This window comes from Quercus suber, unplaced genomic scaffold (assembly GCF_002906115.3).
Source record: "Quercus suber isolate HL8 unplaced genomic scaffold, Cork oak 2.0 scaffold_647, whole genome shotgun sequence".
NCBI classification, from domain to species: Eukaryota; Viridiplantae; Streptophyta; class Magnoliopsida; order Fagales; family Fagaceae; genus Quercus; species Quercus suber.
The window spans coordinates 248,693-276,517 of record NW_027070088.1 but is presented as its reverse complement, the minus strand read 5'-3'; the positions used below and the strand labels follow the sequence as shown (position 1 = coordinate 276,517).

Below are 27,825 nucleotides of genomic sequence, written 5' to 3'. Positions count from 1 at the left end.
TTTTCTCTCCCCTCTCTCCTCATCCAAAATCCAAGGTCCCCCCTCCCCCTTCCCCTTCCCGCTTTATTAAAGATACTATTAATTTTATTACAAAATTTTATAATTTAACATAACAATAAATATGATTGGTGTCATATCAACAATATAATAATAAAAATTTAATTTTTTATTTTTTATATTTAAATTTAACACATCAGTTTGTAAGATTTATGCAATAAAATTTGTAGTGTGTCAAATTTCACTCTTATAAAATAGATAACATTTAATGATTTATTCTATTTAATAATTTTGAGTTAAACTAAAACAATAATTATTCAATTTATAATTTTTTTTAATAAAAAAAATTATAGTATTCATTCCATGATAAGTATAATATATCTAAATAATACTATTTATAATATAATTCCTATCATCTAAATTTATGTGTAAATTTGGATCATAAAATTTTTTTACAGTATATTTAGCGTTTACACAATTAATCTTAAAGTATATAAATGATTACGAAAACTCGATTACTAACGCATAGGTGACATAATGTTTGCAAGTTCAAAAATCCTCCCTTCTCTTGACCCTCTGCTTGGATAATCCCAAGCAACTCACCTTACAGTCTCTTAAGGAGATTCTAAAGTACTGATTGATGCAATGCAAAGCCCTTCTGCCTCTTCTTCTAAGCTTGACACCTTTTTAGCTAAGCTTATATCTAATTTCTAATATGAGTCATTTTTTGTATTGGGAAATTTTTTTTTTTTTTTTTTTTTTTTTATGTATGCACACATTTAATTTAATTTTTTTACCAATAATCTTGTTAAGTGGACTATTTTTTGTAATAGGGATAGGCCCTTAAGGCCTAACCATCTCTGGGTCTTTATCCCTGAGAATGGAGATGGACAGAGGCATTCCACTCCTCTTTCTTTCTAATAATAATATATTCTTATTCATATAAAATAAATAAATAAATAAATAAACCTCAATTTTTGTAAATGAACCTTAAGTCGGGTCTAGGTTCTAGTCATGCTTTTTTCTTTTTCTTTTTTTCTTTTTTAAGAATCTAGCTCTGTCAAGTTGGTTTTGGGTTAACATAATCAATACTTTTTTATTAATTCAATATTTGTGAAGTAGGATTTAAATTCTAAATGTCTCCGTTGAAAATGTTAGAAGGTAATTCAATACTTTATTTGAATGTCATTTGTTAAAATTTATTGTTCAGTCTTTTTAAGACTTTGATTGTTTCACATTCAATAGTGTTCACACTCCTTTCTCAGAAAAAAATAATAATAATAAAATAAGTGTTTACACTCCTTTCTCAGGAAAAAAAATAGTGTTCACTCTTTCACATCATGTATCCACACTCTTTCATAACGTGTAAAATATGAATTTCTCATATCTAACTTTAAATTGATCTTAATGTCTGATCAATATGTAAAACATTTCACATCTAAAAGTCTGAAACAATAATTAGCCTATTCCAAAACAAGCACATCCGGTCAGATTTGTAAAACCAAGTTTTGTTGCATTGATAACTCCCTCTTGTTTGTTTCTTTTGTTTATGTACATACCTTAATTACCCAAGGGGTAAAAACTAAACAATAGATATGTTGTAAAACAAAAACAAAAAAACAAAACAAAAACAAAAACAAAAAAAAAAAAAACAAAAAACAAAATCATTGAAAATTTGAAATAGATGCTATAAATTTAGCCGGAGCAACACGCAATTGTTTGTCTGGTGATGCACATGCACTAATCATGCATAACCACTCTTAATTAGCTTATCATTTAGATGATGTCATATGAAAGAAATTGACATGCTAAATTATTATGCGAAAGATTCTTTTCACACTTCAATATTACCCAAATAATAAAACTAAAAAGAAAAGAAAAAGCCCTTATAATAAAACGAAAGATTCTTTTCACACTTCAATGTTGCCCAAATAATACTTGTTGTAATTATTATTTTAGGCTATTTTTATTAGGTTTTAAAAATAAATTGAGTAATTCCTAAAAATAAAACCTTAAACCTAAACAAAATAAATTAATATTGATTTTGCTAAATGAATCCTATCATCACCTACAAATCCATTAAAAATGAATGATTAAAGGAAAACACATGTCAATATCACAATATAATGTTTTTATTATACATTAATCACTACATATTATGTTAATCTGGCCTCATCAAGGACACTAGTGCCTTCAATGGAGCTGAATGTATAGATATAGTTTATTCGGATTTTCTATTCCTATAGCTTTTATCTTCTTCTTCTTCTTCTTTTTCTAATTTAATTTTTTTGCTTTATTTTAATTTTTAAAATATTTTTTTAAAATGAAAAAATAGCCTTCATCTTCTTCTCTTGTTAATTTTTTCCAAATTCAGTTTTTTTTTTTTTTTTTTCAATTACTTTTCTTAAAGCACTAAACAAGCCAATAATAATAATAGTATACTACGTTCTCCTTACTCATTGTCAAGTCAGCCTTAACCGAAAGAGGACTGTCCCAGTCCCACCTTTCATAGTTTCCTTTGTCTATAAGCACGGCCCCTCCCATGGTATTCCTTCTTGGAAATCATTAAGAACTTGATCTCTTTTTGCCTCACTCTCAGTCTGTGATTCTGTCTTTGTGCGTGTGCAATTGAGAGAGAGATGGGAGGGAGGTATTGTTACAAAGATGTGTTGCCCTTCACAGCCATGGTGACAATGGAGTGTATCAACGTTGGGTTAAACACTCTGTTCAAGGCCGCCACTTTACAAGGGATGAGCTACCATGTCTTTGTTGTCTATGCTTATGCTATTGCTGCTCTTGTTCTCTTTCCTNATTAGCTACCATGTCTTTGTTGTCTATGCTTATGCTATTGCTGCTCTTGTTCTCTTTCCTGCACCCTTTTTCTCCAGAAGGTCTCTCTCTTTTTCTCATCTTCTACTATTAGAAGTGTTACAAAGTTCAACAAAATTAGACATGGTCTAATTGTTAAATTTCCATGTTCCTTTTCATATGTTTTTGCAGATCAAGGGTGCTTCCTCCCCTTAACTTTTCCATAATGTCCAAAGTTGTTCTTCTTGGAATCATAGGGTACAGTTTTTGGGGTTTCAAAAACAAACCCATGTTTTTCTTTTGGATGAGTTTAGCTTATTTTTGTTGATGTCAGTATAAGAAGTAAGAAACCAAGAAATTTCTGATTGTCGTTGTTTCAATTTTTGTGTTAAATTTGGTCTGAGACAGGAGTTCATCTCAGATCATGGGATATACAGGCATCAATTATAGTTCTCCAACACTTGCTTCAGCCATCAGCAACTTGGTGCCAGCCTTTACCTTCATACTTGCCATCATTTTCAGGTTTTATTCTTTTATAAACTTTTTCCAACTTTCATTTCATGGATACCAAAGTACCCTCCACACGTCTTAAACATCAAAATCACATGGCGAAAATATAGAAGTTATGTTTGGTTTGGTTCGGTTGTCCAGTATGTAGATGTTACAGGAGCACAAAACCTTTCCAAAATTACCTCGTGTCAATCACTTTCACTGTCCTATTTGGTGAAGCTTTATCTTATGGTAAAGTTGATGAGAGTTGTAGGGGGCAAGGGTCGCTGTAATTTAACTCTGTTTTGAGAGTTTCCTTTCCTGGGTTGCCTAAAGAAATCTTATGGTAAAAATAAAAATGCAGTTTTTAGAAAATGTCAAATTAGAACCCCTGGGAGGGTAAGAGTAACGTGTAAGTTAACCTCAGATGGAAGATGGACAAAGACTAAAGTCGTGTGTAAACAGCCCGAAGAAAACAAGATTGTTTGCTGTAGTGACACGGAATTGTTTGCCACAAACAATTTGTCTTTTAATTTGTTTGCCACAAATCTTAGGGCCTAAAACTTTTTTAAATTGTGATTTGATTCCAAACAAGATTGGGATCCCCTTCTCCGCTTAAAATAAATTAATATTTTTTTATTAAAAAAATCAATTTTGCATAGATTTATTTTGGCACTTTTTTATTATTAATTATTATATACCAAACACAATATCATCTTAAAAAAAAGTTGTATGACCCATATTTGTGCACAAAATTTTCACTTTCACTTCTCTTATATGTGGGGTGTAGGAAAGATGATTAGTGGGCAGTTTTTTACTTTTTTTTTTTTTATTTCTTTTTTTAGCTGTTGGCATACAAAATATTAAGGATCCGTTTGGTAGGATATTTTGAGCAACAATTTTCAGTTTTTAAACAACATTAAACATATTTTCACATACTTTTTCATCTACACATATTTTAAAAAAATACAAACAACATTATTAAAACAACCTTATCAAACGGGTCCAAAATTTTGTTTGCGGTAAAATTGTTATTGACCTGGATACATATCTTAATAATTGTAGCTCAAAATATTTTATATTATCTTACTAATCCAAATAATTTAATGATAATGACCACTAAGCTAATTTCAATGAAGTTGTCATCCTATTGGCCTATGGTCTTATCACTTGAAAAGTTGAGTCAAAATCCTCTCAAAGTGGGCCAATAACTACTTTTATTATTCTCTTACCCTTTCTGTTCTTTTCTCATTTTGGCATTAAAAGGATGGAAAAGGTAGCATTGAGAAGCACAAGCAGTCAAGCAAAAATCTTGGGCACCATAATATCAATATCAGGTGCATTTGTAGTGACTCTCTACAAAGGCCCTCCAATAGTCATTGTTCAAACAACATCGGTTTCGCTTAATCAACCTCTAAACTCATTAAAATCAAATTGGGTAATTGGTGGACTTCTACTCACAGCTGAATATATTTTGGTTCCACTATGGTACATTGTTCAGGTGAAATCATTTTTACCATTACCTAAAACCCAATTTCAGAAATATTTTCAATGACTAGCACTAGATGAGAAGTGATACAAAGTAAATCTTAAGCTTGTACTATTTGTTTTGCAGGCACAAATTATGAAGGAGTACCCAAATGAACTTACTGTAATATTCTTTTACAATCTGACTGTTAGCATCATAGCTGCAGTTGTAGGTTTAATTACAGAAAAAAATCCAAATGCTTGGAGATTGAGGCCAAATATAGCGTTGGTCTCGGTTGTGTGCTCGGTAAGAAACTAGCCGAGACAATTGGTACAGTGTGATTAGTAAAACAGTCTATCATCATTCCTTTAATGTCTTAATGAGAAATTTTCTTGTGTAGGGAATTTTTGGATCATTCATAAACAACACAGTTCATGCGTGGGCATTGCGCGTGAAAGGACCTCTCTTTGTAGCAATGTTCAAGCCCTTGTCGATTGCCATTGCTGTTGCCATGGGTGTTATGTTCCTTAGTGACACCCTCTATCTTGGCAGGTATAGAATAAAGATTTTCACCCCCAAAACAACCCTCCCCCCTCTGCTGGGACAAAAGATGAATGTTAATTATAGTAATTAAGGTCTTTTTTAGATGAAACATTGACTTATTGGATGGTAGCTAATCCCAAAGAAAGAAAAATCTAATTCTTAAGAAGATGCAAATCCATTCTATCCTTTATGTGAGACTTGGACAGTGGCTAATCTCAACGACCTATCTTAGATTATTCCTTTCTGAACCTCCTTAGAAGATGTCTTTTTTGTTCCTTGTCTTATCAGCACCAATGATGTATGTTTCCACCAAACAAAAGTAAGCTAGGAAAGATGTTTTCTGTTCCTTGTCTTATATTAGCTTCAGTGGCAATAATGTATGATTCCACTAATCAAAAGCCTATATAATAAATCAATGATCTAAGCCAGCACCATACTTGGGTGTAATGCATGCCCTCTAGACAATGGTCCACATCACACGAGATGTTATTGTCATCTTTGGTTATTTAAATTAAAAAATTCAATACTAAAAAGAACCATACAATGCTCTAGTTCGGTCACTGTTTGTTGTAATTAATCAGTTTTCCATTTTCTTCTCTGCAGTCTTGTTGGAGCAACAATAATATCCTTCGGCTTCTACACTGTAATGTGGGGAAAAGCAAAGGAGGAGATTGGTGTGGACCACGAAGTTGGTAGCCTGGAATCACCATCTTCCACCCAAAAGACCCCTCTATTGCAGAACTATAAAGCTCAAGAGGTATAAGCTAAATGTAAGCAATTGTATCAAAGCATGCTACAAATTGTACAGCAACCAATTGTAGTATAGAGAATTATATGAATTTGCTTGTGGTCACTAGTCAGAGCACACCTTATATTACATACACAACTTTGAGGGATCAAACTCAATGAAATTCATACAAAGAGCAGCTTACAGCACATACCTGCAAACATCAAATGTGCCTCACTCTGTATTTTTTTTTTTTTTAATTTTATATATATTTAATAATGTAGGGAATCTTTCTAAAGAAAAGCCATTTGGACTCATATGTTAGTACCATCAGCAAAGTTAAATGACAGAACATCCAACTCACAGTAAATGTCAGCACTCAGCAGTCTCTGTAAAATGTAAATGTAGCTTCAGTGATTGGCATTTGGGGTCCAAGAATTAAGACAAACACCAAGGTTGTATTTACCAGGAAAGCGAGGTGAACTAAGAACTGCAGATTTTATCACATTCACTTGTCAACAAGTATGTTAGCTAAAGATATTGTCAACAGTACATGATAATCAAACACCTGTCTCGAAACTATTATGAATTTGAGGGGACTTGAACTGTGCATATATGCGTGTGTAATGTGCATTCACCCATAGCACAAAGTATATGAGCACAAGTACATGCATGCAGTAGATTCTATCTACAAGAGAATGAAAGGTTCAGAAATTATTCACGCTGCTTTTACAAGTATTAAAATGGTCAAGAAAGATAAGTCAACTCCACCATAATGAAGGTTTAGTGCACTAATCAATACATTATAAATATGGAAGTAATATGAAGATAATCAAAAACCCACCAAAAAGGGGTGATATGCACTGTTCTTATAACTTTGCCAGTGATACAAATTACATGGAAGATATTTTCGAAAAGTTTCTACCTTGGGGGTTAAAATTAACAACTGAAAATCATAAGATGTTCGTGGACAGTGAAAACCAACCTTCACATCCTCCCTACTCTGTTCTATTCATTAAAACAAAAGGTGTGAATATAAATATAAATATAAATGAAAAATCTCAACCCCTTTAATTAGACTTAAATGTTACAATAAGAATTGCGTCAGATCCGTGGGGTCAATCAAACAATGAACTATGAGGATAGCTAAGGCTAAGGCAGGGTAATCTTCTGTGCCTTCCCCCTACAATCTTGAGTCAATCTTGAGGTCATCAGACATGGCAGAAGGTATGCAATGTGTTGCCAGAATATCTAAAGTTGCAGCCTTGGCAGTCTTGGTCTGTAGGACAACTATCTGCACAGAGTTTAAGACTTGCCATGGTTAAGAGAATGCACGCACACGTGTCTGTGTCTGTGTGTGTGTGTGTGTGTGTGTGCGTGAGAGAGAGAGAGAGAGAGAGAGAGAACCTGTTGGTACTCTAGTTCAAACTTGAGATATTCTTCCTCACAGCTCTCGACCATGCTTGCCAAGCTCTTAAGATTCTTCACAGGTTTACCATTGAAAGCATGAACCTACATATACAAAAGAAAGATGTTAGCAAGTGCACTTTACGTCATTTTAAATATGTTATAAAACAAATGTTATACGCATATTTCCTGACCTGAGTATTAACAATATCCTCATACCCAATATTAATGTCAGCAACAAGAACCTAGCACAAATTTTGAGGAAAAAAGCGATGAGTTCCAGATAAACCAAATCTTGCACCAATATGGTGAAAATGAAATGAAATGTCATGGGAATGACAATGAGAAAGACTAAAAGAGAAACCTGTGAGATAACAACAAGTTGTTCATCTACCGATTCAGCCATTGCGTGCAGATGCTTGTCCAGCAGTTTGACTGGAGCATCAAATTCATAATCCTTTCCATACTGGAGATGAGTAAAAAAAAAATAAAAAACAAGAGTTAAGAATTAACATAAAAATCCCTCTTATAGGCAGAAGCATAGAATTTACTATGTTAGGATCTCACATCTGCATGAGGGAATCATAAATAGGTTTCACACCCTTAAAACTTTATACATAGCTCATTAACCAAGAGAACTTTATCTTATCTTCTTCTTCTTCTTCTTCTTATTCTTTTTTTTTTTAATAAGAAAATATAATGTTATTCTATAGACAAAGGATACGGCAATTTTTCAAAAGTAAATACATAAATAAATTATTCAATATTCACAGCATACATGATTCACACAATGTGCAACACGGAACAGGAGAAAATAGGACCTCAGCTTCTATAGTGTCTCTGCATCCCTTCCGCAATCAGTATGTTAATTTGACAAGGGACACAGTTTTGTATTGGGTTTTAAGAACGTATGCCCTAAGAGCATATATTAGTAAACCATTTTAGGAAATTTTTTGCGGAAAAATGAAAAAGTAACTAACTAATATGACAGTTTTTTCAATTTCTCATAAAAAGTTTCCTAAAATGGATAGTTAATGTATGCCCTATTACACTTTTTCAGTTACATGGGGCACACTAGCAATTGCAAGCACATAAGTCCCTGAGTGCCACAGTGACACCAGTTCTGATCAGCTGAACATTGCACCTGATATGACTAGGCAGACAAATTTAACCTAACAACATCAGGTTGAATTTTCAGCAATTCACTTGTTACCTAGGAATAGGGTTGCACATCCACATAAGGATGCAACTCTACTGAACAGCAGAACAAACGGATTCCAAAATCTTAAAAAATGCTAACAGAGGATAAATTAGAAGAGCAAAGAGTGGAAAGAGGGATCAAAACATAAAAGGATCACAATGTGGCCAACACTGCTGATGATTTCATTATGACCATTTATATAGTTGATACTGTACACTATTACAGAATCCAATCTCATTATAAAACTGAGCAGCTCAGGCTTCTCAAACAATCTAACCTATGAACATAAGTTTTAGAGCCCCATCAAGCAGAAAGTATTGGACAAACAAAAGAAAAGAACACACAAGTGCATCCATATGCATTTATAACCAAAGAATGACTCAACGAATTCTCTGATAAAGCAACTCAGAAATTAACAAAGAGAAAAGAAATAGAAAAAAAAGAAAAGAGAGAGTAAGCAATAATGTAGTGAGCTTAAATACACACCTCAGAACGCAGATATGGAACAGATACAGAGGTAAAAACAAATCCAGCAATAATGTAATAAGAAGGAGGTCTGCCCCTGATGTGTGCTGGGATGAGCCGCTTGTGAGTAGTGAGCTTTATGTTGAATTCGAGTACCTTCGAATCACGGAGAACTTTTACCAAGGCATAATCCCCAGTGTATTTCTGAGATACAAGATAACTAAAACCAATGCGCTCTCCTTGCCTGAATGGAACTAAAAAGAGGAAAAAAGCAAGAGTTAATAGGTCTTTCCAAGAGACTATTAAATTCAAAAAAAAAAAAAAAAAAACCCTTCAGTGACTCATAGAAGGTCATAGGTCTTGGTTCATAGAAGGTCATAGGTCTTCAGTGACTCATAGAAGGTCATAGGTCTTCAGTAATTCATGGAAGGTCTTGGTTCATTGAAAAATTTTGGGCCACACTAAAGAGAATGACAATTATCTACAAAGGAGTGACCACACCACCTTCAGATGACCCTTATACAAGAGAGCATGAGGTACAAAAGCACTTCAGACAAGCTTCAAATCTTATTATCATCTGCACTTTAACATAATTATCAGGGACCAAGTACAGGAGTTTTTTGTAGAGAACAGAAACTGTTACTTTCTCTGACTAACAACTCAATAATGCACTTTCTTTCTCAGAAGACTCCACAGTTGAGCAGCGTCTAAATCAGCTGCCCTTGTTTAGCCATGGGCTGAAGCTAAGCTTCTGCCAATGTTCAAATTCTTCTTCTGTTTTTCACTTATCCAAAAAAAGTCTACTTTCTATGGCTGCCAACAATCAACCTCTTAATTACACATGCTTTCTATTTTACCTATTAAGCATTAGCATCTCCAACTTACAAGAGAAAAAAATTTATGACAAGAGTCACTTTTCTACTGGTAAGTTAAACACACCCAAATACCCAATGGATCTTGAACCCACAGTCTCACCCTTCACCTCGCTCCAACAAGTGGAAGAGGTGCTTTTTGAATTAGAGCTCATTCACTTTTTATAGGTGTCACACTTTTGACACCCACATAAGTCTTGTCTCCAAATGACCATAAATAAATTTTAAACCCACAGAAATACTTTTAAAAATGCCAACTTATACAAGATTTTTATAGAAGGATATCATAGTTAGTTAATCATTCCTCAGAGTAAATGTTTCTTAAGACTGATCACTTACACATGAAAAACATACAGTACATGGTAGTAGCAACAAACTTTTGAGCTTAAAAAATTACCAACAGGTGTGTGTGGGTGTGTGTGGGTGTGGAGAAAGAGAGGGGGGGGTTTGTTTACCTGTTCCATCATTAGCAATATTAATCCCATCAAAGCTAAGGATAACATCAGATGGCTTCAGAACCTGAGATTCAGGAGCTGTAGGTTCAATTCTTCTGATGCGGACACCCTTCTGATCAGATTCCATCCCCATTGCTATGCGTAGATCAGGATTTTCCATCTTCTGCCACTCAACTCCAAGAATTGGGAACCCTGACAAATTTCAAATGAACATAAGATTATACAAAGGATATGAAAAACAAGTCAATTATTCTAACAAACAAACAACCTCAACATTCAGCTATTCTCCCCGTTCTACAATTGCTGATCAGATGTGCAAGAGAGGACAATATATAGATACATAAGCTCTAAAAGGTTATAAATAATATATCTGCACTGACTTTCTTCTTTATTATATTATTTTGGGTCTTTTATTTTCAGGGGGAACAAGGGTTGAAAGAAGTAGAACTACATTCTTAACATACCTGTATATGCCCCATTCTTCTCATAATCTTTAATGAAGTGCTCAATAACTGGTGTTGGTATGACATAACCAATGTTCTCCACATCTTCATGCTTAAGAGACTGAAATGCAATACCCACACACTTTCCCTTATCATTAAAAGCTGGCCCACCAGAATTTCCAGAGTTTATTGCAGCATCTATCTGGGAAAAAGCATGTCAGAGACAAGGGACAACAAAAAACTTGTCAATAAACAAGTAATATATGATAAGAAACAGTAAGTCTTAACAGAAGATAAGATCAAAATTCTATAACCTGGAGTCCGAGAAGTTCTGTTGATCCATGAACATAAGAAAGTATCTCAATGCGTGACACTACACCACTAGTCACAGAGATTGTGTCACCCCCAATTGGGTAGCCCACTACAGTTACAGCATCTTGGAGTGCAGGCAGATCTCCAAACTCCACAGGTGAAACTCCTTCCCAAAACTCATCATCACTCACCGTCAACAACGCTGAGGCATTGCAAAACAGGGGTAGGAAAGTACCCTTTGGATTATATATACATGAATTGGAATTATATCTTTTGCTGAGTTGTTAATACCATTTCTAAAGATTAACTAGAATTAAACAAGACATTAGGATTGCACATGACGGTAGAACCATAAATTGATGAATCATCAACAGGTTCTTTCTCTTCTATTTTGGAGCACACCAGCATCTTGTACAAATTCATTTCATCATACATGCAAATTACGATTTCTTCAATATTATTATACAACTTTTAAGAAATTCTATCAATTAAGTATAATAACTACAAGATACCTGGTTGGATAAGTAAAAGATGTTTGAGTTGATAAAACCATAGTTAATAATTCTTCTTCTTCTTCTTCTTCTTTTCCCTTTCTATCTTTGATTAATTACTATTTAGATTTCTATTAGTACTATTGCAACCCAAGAGCTAACCCTTCATGTCACCCAACAATCTACAGATTCTACACATTTAGTTTTAAGCTATTGGCACTTTCTTCCCAATCCAATTCATCAAAATCCATCACGTATGTAGGCATATTTCTCAATAAAAGCAACTTCATACCCGCACACACTATCCCTTTGTTTGCAAAAATTGAATGGAAAGCTTAAAAAGACAACCATTTGCATAAAACCAGATACCAAATTAGTTCAAACTAACTAAAAAACAAACTTTACCATACCAATATCTCATTATTTCTTAAATGCACTAACCCTTTGTTTGCAACAACAAAACATAAATGCTAAAAATCCAAACATTCTCAGTTTCTCACTATACTCAGATACTAAATCGCCTCAGACTAACTTAAAAACCAAACTTTCTCATACCATTAACACATTCAATCCCAAACACTAACCTTTGGCTTGCAACAACCAAATGGAAAACTTAAAGGCCAAGCATTTTCCCAAAAAACCAGACATCAAATTAGCTCAAACTAATCAAAAAACCAAACCTTCTCATACCAACATCACATTCATTCCCAAGCACACAAACCCTTCAGAAAACCCAGATACCAAATTAGCTCAAACTAAAAACAAAAACCATTAGCGTAACAATCTCACATTCAGTCCCAAACACACCAACACTCTACTTGCAAAACTGAATGGAAAGCCCAACATTTTTCACCAAACCCAGATACCAAATTGGCTCAAAAAATAAAAACCCCAAACTTTCCCATAACAATATCACATTCAGTCCCAAAAACTAAACTCTTCATTTGAAAAAACTAGATGGAAAGAAAAACATTCTTCGCTAATCACAGATACCAAATAAGCTCAAACTACCTAAAAGACCAAACTTTCCCATAACAACATCACATTCAATCCCATACACACTAACCCTTTAATTACAAAAAAAACTCGATGCAATGCCAAACAATTTTCCAAAACCCAAATACCAAATTAGCTCAAACTAACTACAAAACCAAACTTTCTCATACCAACATCATATTTGGTCCCATACACACTAGCCCTTTCATTTGCACTAACTGGATGCAAAGCCAAACATTTCCAAAAAAAACCCAGATACCAAATTAGTTCAAATTAACTATAAAACCAATCTTTCCCAACCAATTTCACATTCAGTCCCATACACACCATCCCTTTCATTTGCACTAACTGGATGCAAGGCCAAACATTTCCTCAAAACCCAGATACCAAATTAGCTCAAACTAAACCAACATCACAATAATTCCCATACACACTAACCCTAAACCCAGATAACAAAATCAGCTCAAAACAACAAAAAATAAAAAAGCGCAAAATGTATCCCATACCAATATCACATTCAGTCCCAATAGCCAACACAGTAGCCAAGTACTTGGTATCCGAACCCCGCTTCTTCAACTTCACCTGGGTATGGTGCTCCACAGAATGCGCATTGGTCAAGACCCTCCTTCCCCCGATGATAAACCCACTGCTACTCGAGCTGTACTGCCTCTTCCTCTGCCACATCAGCGAGAAATTCGGCTCCGTGTGAACGCAAAACACCTTGACCACCGCGTCCATCGAAGGCACCACCTTGACCACCGTCTCCCACTTCACCGGCTCCGACACGCCAACCGCGTCCGACGTCGTAGCGGCTATCGCTGTTGCTGCTGTATTGGTCGTCGTAGAGTGGGTGAAGTCGCCGTTTTGGTCAGCGTGCCTTGAGCCGCGGCGTTCGGGTGAAGCCGCTATGTTTGGGCGCGGGTTCTTGCGCGGACGGACCCCACCGCCGCGTCCTCTGGTGGGGGAGGATGAGGGGTTGTTTGGGTCCGTGCCCGTGGAACCGGGTTCGGTGGTTGGGATTGGAACGATGTCGTTTGGTAATGTTGCTGTGCTTGGGTTTTGGGGTTTATGATGACCCCGTTTTCGTTTCATACTGCTTTTTTTTTGGGGGGAGAGAGATAAAAGAGTTTCCACTTTCCAAATGGGCTTGTAAGTAGTAGACTTTTGAGGGACTTCTGGTATTGTTTTATTCAAATTGAGTGATTGTTTTGGTTAAGTTTACAGAATTTGTTTCTTTTGTAATAAAGAGATAAAAAGATTAGGGGAGAGATAATGGGCTTGTGAGAAGAAGCCGAAAGACCCAAGATCAAGGATCAAACAGTTGTGGATCTTAGAGGCTGACTTGACTAGGCTATGAAACTTGCAAAGAGGGGTATGCAGTTGCAATATCCTCGATGATGGGCCTTCTTTTTGTTTTTCCTTACAATAAGTGATGAAAAGGATTTTGAAACTTTGAATTCTTTCTAAGTGGTTTTCTTTTTTCTTTTCTTTTTTTTTGGTACAAGGAGAGTTTCATAACTAGATCGAGTTACAAGACTTGAGAATATTTTTTTATTATTATTGTTACAAGGTCTCAATCGTTGCTCTTCATCGGTTTCGACTTGAAACAAATTATCGCCGACCTGAACCGAAACTGACTCAACTCGTGGCTTCCAATGGTCGACGGTGGGTCAACTTTTCTGCCACCCGAATTCGGCAAATCAATTCCAAGTTGGGCACAAACCCAACCCAAACCAACCCATAAATAGCCCTACTTAAAAGTCTATTAACAAAAACATTTTTCTTTAATTACTAAAATGTAACCTTTTCTATAATCCCTCCATCCCAATTTGTTTGTCCTGCTTGAAAAGTCAAATTTTTAAGAGAACATCATTTATTGTCTTGTCTGCCTTATAAAAATGTATAAATTTACAAAATTATCCTTAAATAAATTTATTAGTTTTTTTTTTTAAAAAAAAAAAAAGAGTTATTCTTAATGAGGCAACTAAAAAGGTGCCCCAATTAGATTGATTTTTCAAATATTTGTTAATTTTATTTTCAAATAGTTTTGAAAATAAAGTAAGGGTATAATAGAAACATTAGTAAATTAATGACTTTTATTTTTAGAAACAGGACATTATTTTGGAACATCCCAAAATGGAATAGAGGACAAACAAACTGGAATGAAGGGAGTACTATTTAAGGGGCTTTCCCTGTTTGGACCGGATTTTTTTTTTTTTTTTTTTGTGTCTAGAATACCCCTATGTCCTAAGTTTAAGTAGAGACAAAATTAAAGGATAATCTCGTAAAAATACTTATCTAACTCCTATTAAAACGTTACCTATAAAATAGGATTACTATTCTGTTAGTTTTCAAATTGCTTTTATCCACTTGTCTTCTTTTTTTTTTTTTTTTTTTTTGAGAAACAAATACACACACACACACACACAAGGGAGAGAGAAAGGGGTTATAACACAAAGGCACACCACAACTCCACTCAAAAGTCATGGTAACTTTTAAGGGAGGGTGGGGGAAGTTATACTACACACAACATACTCTCTTAAAAAAATAAAAATAAAATAAAAAATCACAAAAGCCTCTGTTAGTTTTCAAATGGCTTTTATCCACTTATCAATTAGATTAAAAAAAAAAAAAGCACAGAGCCTTTTCTTCGATGAGAAACCATCACTGCATTTCTTTTCTGTGTTCATTTTGTAGTTTGAAGATTGATAATGGGTTTTACTGTTTGAGTGTTGTTGCTTAAAAGATGAAAATTTTTAAGGAGCTTCTCTTGTTTGAACCAATTTTTTTTTTAGTCTAGAATACCCCTAAGTCGTAAGTTTAAGTAGCGACAAAATTAAAGAATAATCCCATAAAAATACTTATCTAACTCCTATTAAAACATTGCCTATCACTCTCCTGTTAGTTTTTCAAATTGCTTTTATCCACTTACCAATTAGATAATATATATATATATATATATATAAAGAAGCACAAAAACCCTATTAGTTTTCAAATGGCTTTTATCCACTTATCAATTAGATTTAAAGAATTAAAAAAAAATTAAAAATTAAAAAAAAAAAAAAAAAAGCACAGAGACCTTTTCATCGGTGAGAAACCCATCATTGCATTTATTTTCTGTGTTCATTTTGTAGTTTGAAGATTGAAAATGGGTTTTACTGTTTGAGTGTTGTTGCTTAAAAGATGAAAATTTTTCAAGAACCTAGAAGAGATCCCATGGGTCAGGCTTGAGCCGACTTTGTGTTGAGTCCACTACTATTTTCTCCTAAAGGAAAATGTTGATGCCTATTTGAAGGTTTGCCTTTTATTTTTTATTCAGTTGTGAGAAACTGTGCTATACATCAAACAAATATGTTTGTGTTTTAATATCATATAGGGTTGTAAAAATCTGGGCTTTTCTTAGTTTTTTAATAAAATTCAATTGGGTTTGTTTTCAAAATTCTTTTTGTAATTTTGTGATATTAATTGACAACACAAGAACAATAGTACACCTTCCTTTTTCTTTTTCTTCTCTTTTCCTTAAAAATTGAATTCTTCATAGTCATCCTTAGTCTCCAACAATGGAGATTCTGTTTTGGGGCACCGAGTCACTATTAGTGGAGATTAAGAAAGTGGTTTGCAATAAGTGTATCTCTCTCACTATGAGTATGATTTTTTTTTCCCGTTATAGTAATGGGTTTTCATAAGTACATTTTGTGAATAGATATGTGCATTTCTTATTTATTTTTAATTTCATGTTATTATTGGCTCCTTAGATTACTACTTGCTATTTGTAATTAAGGAGGATCGGAAGTTTTTCGACAAAATATCTCACTGGATGAGTGCTTTTTTTCCCCTAATATGTTGTTTAGATTTTTATATCCATTATATTCATTGGATTTGGTATTTTACATTTTTTTGTTGAATGGGTGGGAATTCGTGGAACAAACTGTTTCGTCAAACATGGTTTTTAGTAGGATGATTTTTTGCTAGCACTGATTGAATACATATTGTAGTTTGGTCAATATTTTGTTATTCATTTTCATTATCTATTTTTTTCATGACTTTTGTTTACTCTAACTATAATCTATTGAATAATAGATTTGGGTTTAAACATTTTGAAGTTTTGCTGCAAGTGAAATAAATTTTTTGGTATAAATATCATCACATTCCCTTGATTATTTTATGATTTGAAAATGTCTTCGAATTATGATGAATGAACACTATTAACCTTTATACAAAAAATAGAAGAGCTTCTGAGCACGTGCTCAAAGACTAGTTTTCATAATGCATTTTTTATCCTAAAGTTTTCTAAAAATCATCTTGACCACAAAAGTGTTCTCATAATTATATTTTTACCTTGGATTTTTCATAAAATTATATATGTGACCACAAACTTTTCCAATATTTTTAACCCAAAAATTTCCCAAATTACATTTTCAACCCAATTTTTTCAAAATTACAATTTCAATCCCAAACTTTCCACAATTATGTTTTCAACCCCAAATTTCTTTATACTATTTTTAACCTTTCAATTTTCCAAAAAAAAAAAAAAATGCACAAAGGCCCTTTAGGCCATATATGCACTTTAAATTTCATTTTGTGCCAAAATAAAATGTTTTCCTTTAAAATAATAGGTTTACCAAAAGAGATTGTTTTAACACCTTAGAGGAATTTAACCTTTTTTCTTTTTTTCTTTTTGTGTGTCTTTTTGCATGGGATAAAATATTTTGAGAGAAGGAATTGCATTTGTTAGGTTGTGCTTTGGAGTAAGATAGCTATATTTAATTGAAGAATGCAATTTACCTTCCTAGAATATGTCATGCCATCACATGTTTATTTAGGCCCCTTTTTTTTTTGCTTCCTAGAATAAATGGTTCACATGTCCGTGCATTTACATGTCATCTTAGGATAAATTATACATGTTATCTTTACAAGTCATTTTAGGATATATCACATGTCATCTTATGATAGATTATACATGTCATTTCATTTACATGTCATTCGACGATAGATCATATGACGTTCTTTTTACATATCATCCTAAGATAAATTATACATATGTCGTTGCTTACATGCCATTGCTTGCATGTCTTCTTACAGTAGATCATGTCATTTATTCACATGTTATCATAAGATAGATTATACATATGTTGTTGCTTGCATGTCATTGCTTGCATGTCTTCTTACAATAGATCACATGTCATTTATTCACATCTCATTTTAGTATAGATTATACATGTCATTCATTTATTTACATGTCGCCCTATGATAGATTATACATGTCATCCCATGATAGGCTTGTTTCCTTTTTTGCATATACACATGCATAATACTCATTCTTTTACAGCCAAATGCCAAATTTTTAGTTGTTATTTAAATAGTGAAATTTAAGATTAAATTTGAAATGATGTACTATCCTTTTAGATAGGCTTGTAGGGTGTTTAACATCTTCTCCACATGTAACTGGGCTTCCAGATCCATATCTTCTAGTTAGAGACATTTTGTTTTATTTTCTATTATAGCTCAGGAGTCCTAGGCCTTTCTTAGTTAATTTAGTAAATAAAATTTATTATTTAGGTGACCAATCACACTTTACAAATTTAATGGTTGGTGGAGACTCCTAAAAATGAATATAATTAAGGAAATTCACTCACACATACCTCACCCTAACATGGCCATGGTCCAATATTAGTTTGGGAAAAATCACATTTTAAACCTTATTATTTAGGAGTATAACAAATTTAATCCTCATTTCAAAGTAACAAATGAAACCTTAAATAGCTTCAAAAAAAAATCCTATATAGTTTCTAAAGTAACAAATTAAATCTCATTCATTTGAGTGGAATTATATTTTGTTTGGGATTTAATATGGGTTAAGAGTTAACTTTGTTACTTTTTGAAACATCATGATTTTATTTGTTACATGTCCGAAATAATAGGGTTTAAAAAGTGAAAATAATGACTATCCTAATTGCAAATTTGCAAGTGTTACGTGTGTATTTTGAATGATTTTTTTAGTAGTGTCAACACTTTTTGTTCATCTTAATTCGAGATTTATTCATTTCCCAGTAACTGATATAGCCAAGAGTGTGTTGAGACCTAGCACCAAAATATGAACACTAAAATAGCATTAAAATCATAAAACTATGCGTTGATTTGTTCATTTTTTGTAGCCCAACTGACATTTTATACTCTTTTGGATTAATGAATACTGAGATAGCATTAAAGTCATTATCTAGTGTGTGGGTGCGTACATCTTTATATATATATATATATATATATGATATGTCTTATTAGGCCATTTCCAAGTATTTTGGTGATTGACAAATGCATAAATCGCAAAATTATTATAAATTAAAAAAAAAATCATATTGAGTTTAATAGTGATTATGGTTATTGATACCACAAATTTAAGAATATTTTATCTTTTGAAAAAAATGAAAAAAAAAATGAAAATTTGTAATTTTTATTTTTTTTATTTTTTTAATCAAATACAACTTTATCTAATATAGAGACAGAAAAAAACGTGGTCCAAGTTTTTTTTTTTAATTGTTACTTTTTTTTAATCAATTACAACTTCATAGAGAAAAAATAAACGTGGTCAAAGCTTTTTTATTTTTTATTTTTAAAAGAACGTGGTCAAAGTTGAGAGACTCCTTTTGCCGGTTCTTACTCCTCTTTTTGCCTGTTCTTACTCCAGGCCCCAAGTGAATACATATTTTTGATTCTTTAATATAATTATATCTTTTATCTCAAAAAAAATTATTATTATGATTATTGTAGGGTCGGTTTTTATAGCCCAAACCCAAAGGATATGGGTTAAGGGTCCAACGAACCCAGAACAATGAATTTGTAGAGAGTGGACAAAAGAGCTGGGTTGGTTATGAAGTAGACGGTGGTGGGCTAGATTACTTGCAGTGAGGATAACATGAAATAATGCTCAAACAACTCCATGAATGAATGTCCGAAGAGGTGTTTTATTGAGTGAACAGTGATTACAACTTTCAGAGCTACAATCAAGTTTTTCTCTCCCTTTTTCTCTCTCTCTTCCCCCCCCCCCCCCCGCGCTCTTATTAGGGACCCTTCTTCTTTATATAGCATCCTCTCCCATCATCTCCACCGTCCACCTGTTCTTCATCTGCGTATCCACTCAAGTGCACGTCACGTCAGGTGTCTGTTTTAGTTCTTGGTAAGTGGCGGTAGCTGAGGTTGCACTGTTCAGGGGTCTTCTCCACATAAATGCGGTCAGAAAAGCTGTTGCAGCGCATTAAATACGGTGATGGCAGTTTTTCCTTTAGGTATCTTATTGTTCTGATCATCCCTAGACCTACTCAGAACTTATCATTATCATTGGGATCGCTGGGAAGATTGTGTGGATCTTCCTCACGTTTGTTTGATCAAGATTATTTGTGGCCGAGGAGTGAGACATCTTCGGACACGTGGTGGTCTCTTCGGACAGTACTCCCCCTCTACTTCTGGGCTTCTTGCTTTCAAATGGGCCGTTCCTACCCAACTATATCTCTTCAGAAGTATGATACTTCTTAACCCGGTACTTCAGGCTCGTTAAGTGGCTCTCAGTTTTTACCCCCCACAATTATAATTATTATATTATAGTATATACGTTTGGACCACGGGGACATTATCTAACTACTCCCAACCCTTACCTGCAGGCTGCATAGATTTTATTTTATTTTATTTTATTTTTTTCCTTTAGGAAAAGGCTGCATAGATTTTATTAAAACAAATACTTAAGGTTATAATACAATGGGAACAAAAATCACACACAAGAATTTAGTTTAGTATATAATAAATTACTTTTTCTATTTTATATACTTATTTTTCAAAATATTCCACCTTAGATTATATTCGGTTTTTATTGATAAAATTAAGCATGATATAGCCCAATTTCATCAGCAAACGCCAAACACTCAAGGCCCCATACATGGGTCGATTACGCCAACATGAGAATTATGTGAGGACCACGCAGCTAACACTTGAGCTTTGTTATTTGCAGCTTTTCTAACCCAGCAAAAAGAGTCTTTCTTTATATTATTCTATGGCTTATCCTCGACTTTTTGAATGGTACTCCATAATTGAATAATACAACTGACCTCTAAAAAGAAAGTACTTCATAATGATTAATGATATCCTCAAAAGTACTTTTTTGAAACCGAAAGCAAACTTTTTTTTTTTTGTTTTTTGAGAAACTAAAGCAAACTTCATTGAATATTATAAAGAATCAAGATACAACGCTTCAAAGGCAGGCGGAGGGGATTCGTCCAACCAAACAATCTCATCCTCAATATTTCTAGTAGACATAATGACATTCAGTGCGAACGTTTCAATTTAATTATTGGTCTATGGCTTATCCTCAACTTTGTTGAATAATATACTACATATTTTTTTTTTTTGGTGTGTTTTTGGTTAATGTATATCCTTACCATGCATTTTATAAAAAAATTATAAGAAATTGAAAAAACTGACAAAAAATTTCACTTTTTATTTTTTCAAATACAGCAATTTCAATTGTCAATGTTATTAATTTACCAAAAAAAAAAAAAAAAAACAGTGAATTGTCAATCAGTGAATAATCTATGGATTTTAGCCCAAAGTTTATCTCAAAAGAACTACTACGATGTCATTATAGTATAATATTGACTTTGATAACATCATAAAGAAATATTGAAACTCAACAAGTTAGTCCGTTTCTTATGCTTTCACTTCACTACCTGTTGAGGACGACTAACAAGAGTCTATTATATCTTATCTGATCCTATTCAACCAACATGCCAATTGTTTTTCCTACATGCACCTAAACTTCAAAAAATATAGTATATCAATTGGGAATAATCCATGGTATTATATTCTAAATGAAGTCAGAATCCTTTTTTTTTTTTTCCCCCTCAGTGGAGGTCAGAATCCATGGTTTTATCAGGTAAGGTGAAACAGAGATGGACAAAAGTAGGAACCGCCCGGCCGGGCTGATCTTTCATCTTGTATGGGTCAAATAATATGTTATGAGACGACGGGACACGCGCACACACACGCATATATATATATATATATATTAAAGACAATTATTTCTGACTTTCAAGCCTTTATGGTATACAATCACAAATTCATGAGAATTTTTTTATTTAATAATTATTTGCATGGAGTAAATCTCGAACATAAAACCTTATTACTCTCCTTTAATAGTAGGGAGGAACTGCCATTTAAATACAAAATCTTACCCTATGTTTATAAGGAAGGGATGATAGGAGACAATAAGAGAGTAAAGGCTCCCTCTGTTCCAACCATACCTATGAAGCACCTATGTTTAAGCTTTGAAAAATATAGAAAATTTTAATCTGATTCTTTAAGTTTAAAAAGTAAGAATCAAGTCATCAAATAGTTTTAAAAAGTTGCAATTGGGTCATTTTTATTTTTATCAATCAAATGTGACGGTCTAACAGAAATGGTTCTTGATATAAAGAAATGAAAGAGAAACAAACAAAAGATCCAACAGCAAGAGACACGCAACTTTTTGGGTTTTTATTTTTTATTTTTTGCTGACCATAAAAAAATGTCACCCGAATAAACTATGTATAACAACGCAAAAAAAAAAAAAAAATATATATATATATATATATAAATGAGTGTTTTATTTATTTTTTACTATAACTTATAACCCCTGGCCTGCACGTATGGTGATGTGTCCACTCACCAACTCCCTCTTAAAAATCGCCATGATTTTGGCCAAGCAAACTGATGGAATGATTTTAATTGCAACTTTTTTGTAATGGAAACTTTTATAAGTTTTCGAGAATTTAAAGACGTGTCTGTTTGTGAAACACATAAAAATTTTGGTGATATGTCCCAAACACATCAAAATTTTCATTCAGCATTAATTGTAGCTTGAAGGACCATGTGTTACGAGTACCAAAATATTTATTTTCTAGGCCTTGAACATAAGTTCTGCACACCTAACATCAAAGATCAAATGCTTATAATATAAATATATATATATATATATATAAAAGATCAAACACGTGTGTGTCCAACAGTCAAATTAAGGTGGTTCTTCGAGGATAGTCTCTCCTTTCATATACGACTGATTCCCATGCATGAACCCCCATCTCCTTTTTGTTAATATATATATATATATATATATATGTAGGCCGGCCAAGTTGTGAATTGTAAAAGACGTACTGAACATATAACAAACATTCGATTATGTTTTATGTAATAATGGCGTCGATTAGGTCTCTCCTCAAAACACTTTTCGATCAATTCATCCACAAAGATTTCCATGAAGCCGTTGCTAAGATGTCTCTCATAGACGCTTTCCTCTTCCTTGTAATTACTAAAACTTATCCTTATAATACTTCGTTGTTTTTATTTCAAGTCAGTCTTATAGAAGTTATTAGTGTGTATGTGTGTGTGTTTTATTTTTATATATTTTTTGACATCATATATCTTTCATGTTAACTTAACATTTTCCATGCATGCAGATTGTTCACTCCATTGATAAGTTGGGAATATGGCCTCGATTACCAGTGATCTTAGGTCTCTTCTATCTGGAGATTCGCCGGCACCTTCATCAAGAGTACAACTTGTTCAACGTCGGTAGATCTGCGGTCGGGGTTCGGTTTAACCCCATGGATTATCCATATAGGACAGCTGATGGAAAATACAATGATCCCTTTAATGGAGATGCCGGCAGTGAAGGAACTTTCTTTGGTAGAAATGTTCTTCCTGTTGATCAAAAGAATAAGGTATTAAAAAAAAAAACAAAGAAAGAAAGAATAATGTATTTCTCAGTTGGGGGACCCTATGATTACCATATCATATATATATATCTACTCTAACCCTATGTCTTAATCAAAATTCTATCACCAAAACTTTTATTTTATTTTTAAAAAAAATTCTTAATCTTAGAGTATGTGCTTCTGCCCTTTTGAGAGTTTTTCACCACATGATCTATAAATAGTAGATTTTTTTTTTTCCTCATATCTTCAAAATTCATCAATTAATATTATTAAGATAATTAGTTTACCAAAAGTCCTAATGAATTTTTTTTAAAGTTTTATTATTAAAAAATTACTTTAGCAATCTCCAATTATTTATTGTTTTGATAAAATTCCAGTGGTAATAATGATGTGCTCTTTCACTTAGCTCACTTAATTAATATTTTTTTTAGAAACAGTTTTTTTTTTTTTTTTTTTTTTGAGAAACACTTAATTAATATTAGTTTTTTCTTTATATATATATATATATATTATATTTTTGGTGAGTGATTTCAAAAACTAGAAAAAAAAATAATTATTTAAAATTAATAATATATAATAATTCTTCAATTTGATAAAAATTAGGCCTTGTACGTGCTTTATTACAAAAGTTTTTTGTGCTGTGAGTTCTAATTAACTCAATTGGTAAAATTTATAATGATTAAATAATAGATCTGGAGTTTAATCCCCGCCTACACCAAAAACTGATTGATATTTTCATATGATGATAAAGAGCTATCATCAGACCATCCAACTGAGAACTATTATTCGAAATCTCCAAATTTTTTATTATTTATTTTATGAACAATTACCTCGATCATCTTATAACATTAATTTCTACAATATGTAGCCAATAAAACCAGATCCAATGGTGGTGGCCACAAAGCTTCTTGCTCGGAGAAAATTCACAGACACAGGAAAGCAATTCAACATGATAGCAGCTTCTTGGATTCAGTTTATGATACATGATTGTATCGATCACTTGGAGGACACCAAGCAGGTCTGTTGCTTAGTGTATATACAACACACAACACGATTAAGAACACAATTTTTTAACTTTATTGAAAAATTGACAATGCTTATAAATGTGCACATCTTATCTTTTGGATAAACTATCACAGATTGAGCTGACTGCACCTAGAGAAGTTGCGAACCAGTGCCCTCTCAAGTCATTCAAGTTTTACAAGACAAAGGAGGTTCCAACTGGTTTTTACGATATCAAATCTGGTGCACTAAACATTCGTACACCATGGTGGTAAGAAATTAGTTTGAATTTCCATAATTTAGATATTAGAGTATTGTACACTAAATTCTAGACAAAATGCCTAAATCAAAGGGCCACTAAGTACAAGTAAAATTCTCTATAGCAAATTGAAAGTACTTGCTCTTGATCTATACCAAAATATCTGTAGTTGCTAAAATATCACTACCAAAAGGACAATCTCAAAGTAAAAAGTGAAGATTTAATATTCTATGCATCAATTTCAACATAAAAGGGAGGCTTGTTGAGTAATAAAGACTTAAAATTGTAGTTGCCAAAAAAGAGCACCCATACATGTTGCTATTGGCTTTCAGCTTTCTCTTATTAGTTACTTCCAAAGACACTTTGAATTTTTGAACTTTCTTTCTTCTACTATTTTGCATGGTGTTTAGGGATGGAAGTGCTGTTTATGGGAGCAATGCAGAAAAGTTGCAAAAAGTAAGAACTTTCAAAGATGGGAAGCTTAAAATATCATCAGATGGGCTTCTCCTCCATGACAAAGATGGAGTTGCTGTGTCAGGAGATGTTCGTAATAGTTGGATTGGTGTCTCAACATTGCAAGCCCTTTTCATTAAAGAACACAATGCAGTCTGTGACGCCCTCAAGGTAGTACTTTATGACCCAAAAAGGAAAATGTCAATTACTTGATTTTAGGGATTTGATTAGCTTATCATGTGAATGAGTATCATTTTCAACATACTAGTTAAACTCAGAACTTCTTTCATTTTTCATGATGTTTTTAGAGAGAATATCATCACTTGGATGATGAAGAGTTGTATCGTCATGCAAGGCTAGTGACATCTGCAGTTATTGCTAAGGTCCATACCATAGATTGGACCGTGGAGCTCCTCAAAACTGATACGTTGCTTGCAGGGATGCGAGCCAATTGGTAATCTTTATCTTTCAACAAAGAAATTTATTTAACTAATTTACTAAATTAATCATCTTCTCTATATCACTGTAATAAATATTAAAAGCAAAGAAATGGTAGTTTCTGTGGTTTATTTTCAAGATCACACAATAGAAAATGAAAATTTGTGCACAAACTTAATTACATGGAACCTCTGTATGTCATTTTTTGCATTTCTAAATCATGGATTTTAATTTCACGATGATACTTTTAAGTAGCATAGTATGTCTCAACTATAGAATGATTGTAAACCCCAAATGACTATCCAATATTCAAGGTTAATTTGTTCTGATGGTTTTAGAAAATCCATTGTAGGTATGGTTTGTTGGGAAAAAAATTCAAGGACACATTTGGACATGTTGGAGGAGCCATCTTAGGAGGTTTGGTGGGTCTAAAGAAACCGAATAACCATGGTGTTCCTTATTCATTGACTGAGGAGTTTGTTAGTGTTTATCGGATGCACTCGCTTTTACCCGATTATCTTTATTTAAGAGACATCTTAGCTGCACCCGGGCCAAACAAATCTCCACCATTGTTTGAAAAGTATAACTCTATTTCATTCAGCATCAAAATTAGTTCATGAAATTTTTCGTGGATATTGTTTGTTCACTAGACTTTTTGTCCTAATTACTTTCTTGCTTTTCAGGGTTCCTCTACCAAATTTGATTGGTCTTAGAGGAGAAACGGCTTTGGTAGAAATTGGGTTTGAAAAGCAAATGGTTTCAATGGGCCACCAGGCTTCTGGGGCCCTGGAGCTTTGGAACTATCCGACATGGCTTAGAGACCTTATACCACAAGACGTGGATGGCCGAGATAGGCTTGATCATGTGGACTTACCAGCCCTCGAAGGTAGTAAGCTAATCTTGATCATTTAATTTAATTGATTTACCAACTTTTAAAAATTCAATGTGAAGCTTATTTCTAATGCTTTATAATGCAGTGTATAGGGATAGGGAGAGGAATGTTGCAAGGTATAATCAGTTCCGTAGGGCTTTACTATTGATACCAATTTCAAAATGGGAAGATCTAACGGATGATAAAGATGCAATTCAAACACTTGAGGAAGTGTACGGTGATGATGTTGAACAACTCGATTTGCTTGTGGGTCTCATGGCAGAGAAGAAGATCACAGGGTTCGCAATTAGTGAAACAGCTTTTATAATATTCTTACTAATGGCAAGCAGGTAATAAAATAACTTCACAAATATACAAGGAAAATAGCACAATCATTCATGCATGCATTGTAATAAAAGGAAGATGGATCCAAATTCAATAATATCCAATTTTTATTAAAAAGAAAATTTTGAGAGGTGAAAGAACAGAAAAAGTCATCATAATATTTTAATTACCACTTAGAGGTGAAGAAACTAGGTGGAATGTCATGTTCTAATGAGTTACAATATTTTGACCTTTTGAGTTGTCATGGATGCAGGAGGCTGGAAGCAGATAGGTTCTTTACAAGCAATTTCAATGAGGAGACATACACGAAAAATGGATTTGAATGGGTTAATAATACAGAGAGTTTGAAGGATGTGCTAAAACGTCATTATCCAGAAATGGTAGAGAAATGGATGAACTCTACAAGTGCTTTCTCGGTGTGGGATTCACCTCCAAATGCTGACAATCCAATCCCACTCTATCTTCGTGTTGCTCAGTGATTCTCATTTTTCACAACCATGTATATGGCTTAAAGTTACTGTCTCTATTTTACCTTCTGCCTTAAGAAAAAATGTTGGACTACTTCAATAAATCATTAGCTTAAGAAAAAATGTAGGACTACTTCAGTAAACCTCTAGCTCTTAATAAAGGAGACACTATTTGTGATGTAACACTATTTAGTATTTAGTATTTACGATCACTTTCTTTAATCCTTATAATTTAAATTTTATTTGTTACATTATTTAATATCACTTCCTTCTAATACTTATCATTTTTTCTTCTCTCTCTCTCTCTCACTCTCTCTCATGAATGTGAAAAGTGAGCAACATTCTCTACAAAGAAAGAGGTTCTAAAAACCAGTGTGAATCCTTAATTATAATGGGATGCCCTCCTATCATAATTTCTCCATTTAATTAAAAACAATATTATTTCATCTTTTATTGAAATCAATGTGTAATCTTGTGCATATGAACAAGGACAATTAAAAATAATCACAATTACATAGTTCAAATTATACATTTATTTTTAAGAAAATGTTGAAATTATACATGATATTAGCTTACACCATTT

At 33.2% G+C, this 27,825-nt stretch overlaps 3 protein-coding genes across 3 annotated transcripts; 2 read left to right on the top strand and 1 right to left on the bottom strand.

Annotated features, from left to right (window-relative positions):
- Positions 1-2,438: 2,438 nt before the first annotated feature.
- LOC111986880 (WAT1-related protein At3g28050) lies at positions 2,439-6,646 on the top strand. The gene is made up of 9 exons (XM_024018562.2): positions 2,439-2,807; positions 2,869-2,888; positions 2,998-3,063; positions 3,214-3,327; positions 4,561-4,795; positions 4,910-5,068; positions 5,163-5,314; positions 5,909-6,062; positions 6,317-6,646. The coding sequence occupies exons 1-9, from the start codon at positions 2,637-2,639 to the stop codon at positions 6,377-6,379; spliced, it is 1,134 nt and encodes a 377-aa protein (XP_023874330.2). The 5' UTR covers positions 2,439-2,636; the 3' UTR covers positions 6,380-6,646.
- A 215-nt stretch (positions 6,647-6,861) lies between these two features.
- Positions 6,862-13,860, bottom strand: LOC111986877 (protease Do-like 9). Its single transcript, XM_024018559.2, has 9 exons — positions 13,181-13,860; positions 11,190-11,389; positions 10,897-11,077; positions 10,433-10,624; positions 9,127-9,359; positions 7,804-7,905; positions 7,634-7,684; positions 7,440-7,544; positions 6,862-7,326 (listed from the first exon to the last, which is right to left on the bottom strand). The coding sequence occupies exons 1-9, from the start codon at positions 13,764-13,766 to the stop codon at positions 7,216-7,218; spliced, it is 1,761 nt and encodes a 586-aa protein (XP_023874327.2). The 5' UTR covers positions 13,767-13,860; the 3' UTR covers positions 6,862-7,215.
- An 8,918-nt stretch (positions 13,861-22,778) lies between these two features.
- On the top strand, positions 22,779-27,425 carry LOC111986908 (alpha-dioxygenase PIOX). Its single transcript, XM_024018604.2, has 10 exons — positions 22,779-22,994; positions 23,150-23,413; positions 24,276-24,425; positions 24,547-24,680; positions 25,079-25,292; positions 25,430-25,575; positions 25,912-26,139; positions 26,243-26,445; positions 26,537-26,780; positions 27,029-27,425. Exons 1-10 carry the CDS (start codon positions 22,872-22,874, stop codon positions 27,252-27,254), a joined length of 1,932 nt encoding a protein of 643 aa, XP_023874372.1. The 5' UTR covers positions 22,779-22,871; the 3' UTR covers positions 27,255-27,425.
- Positions 27,426-27,825: the final 400 nt, after the last annotated feature.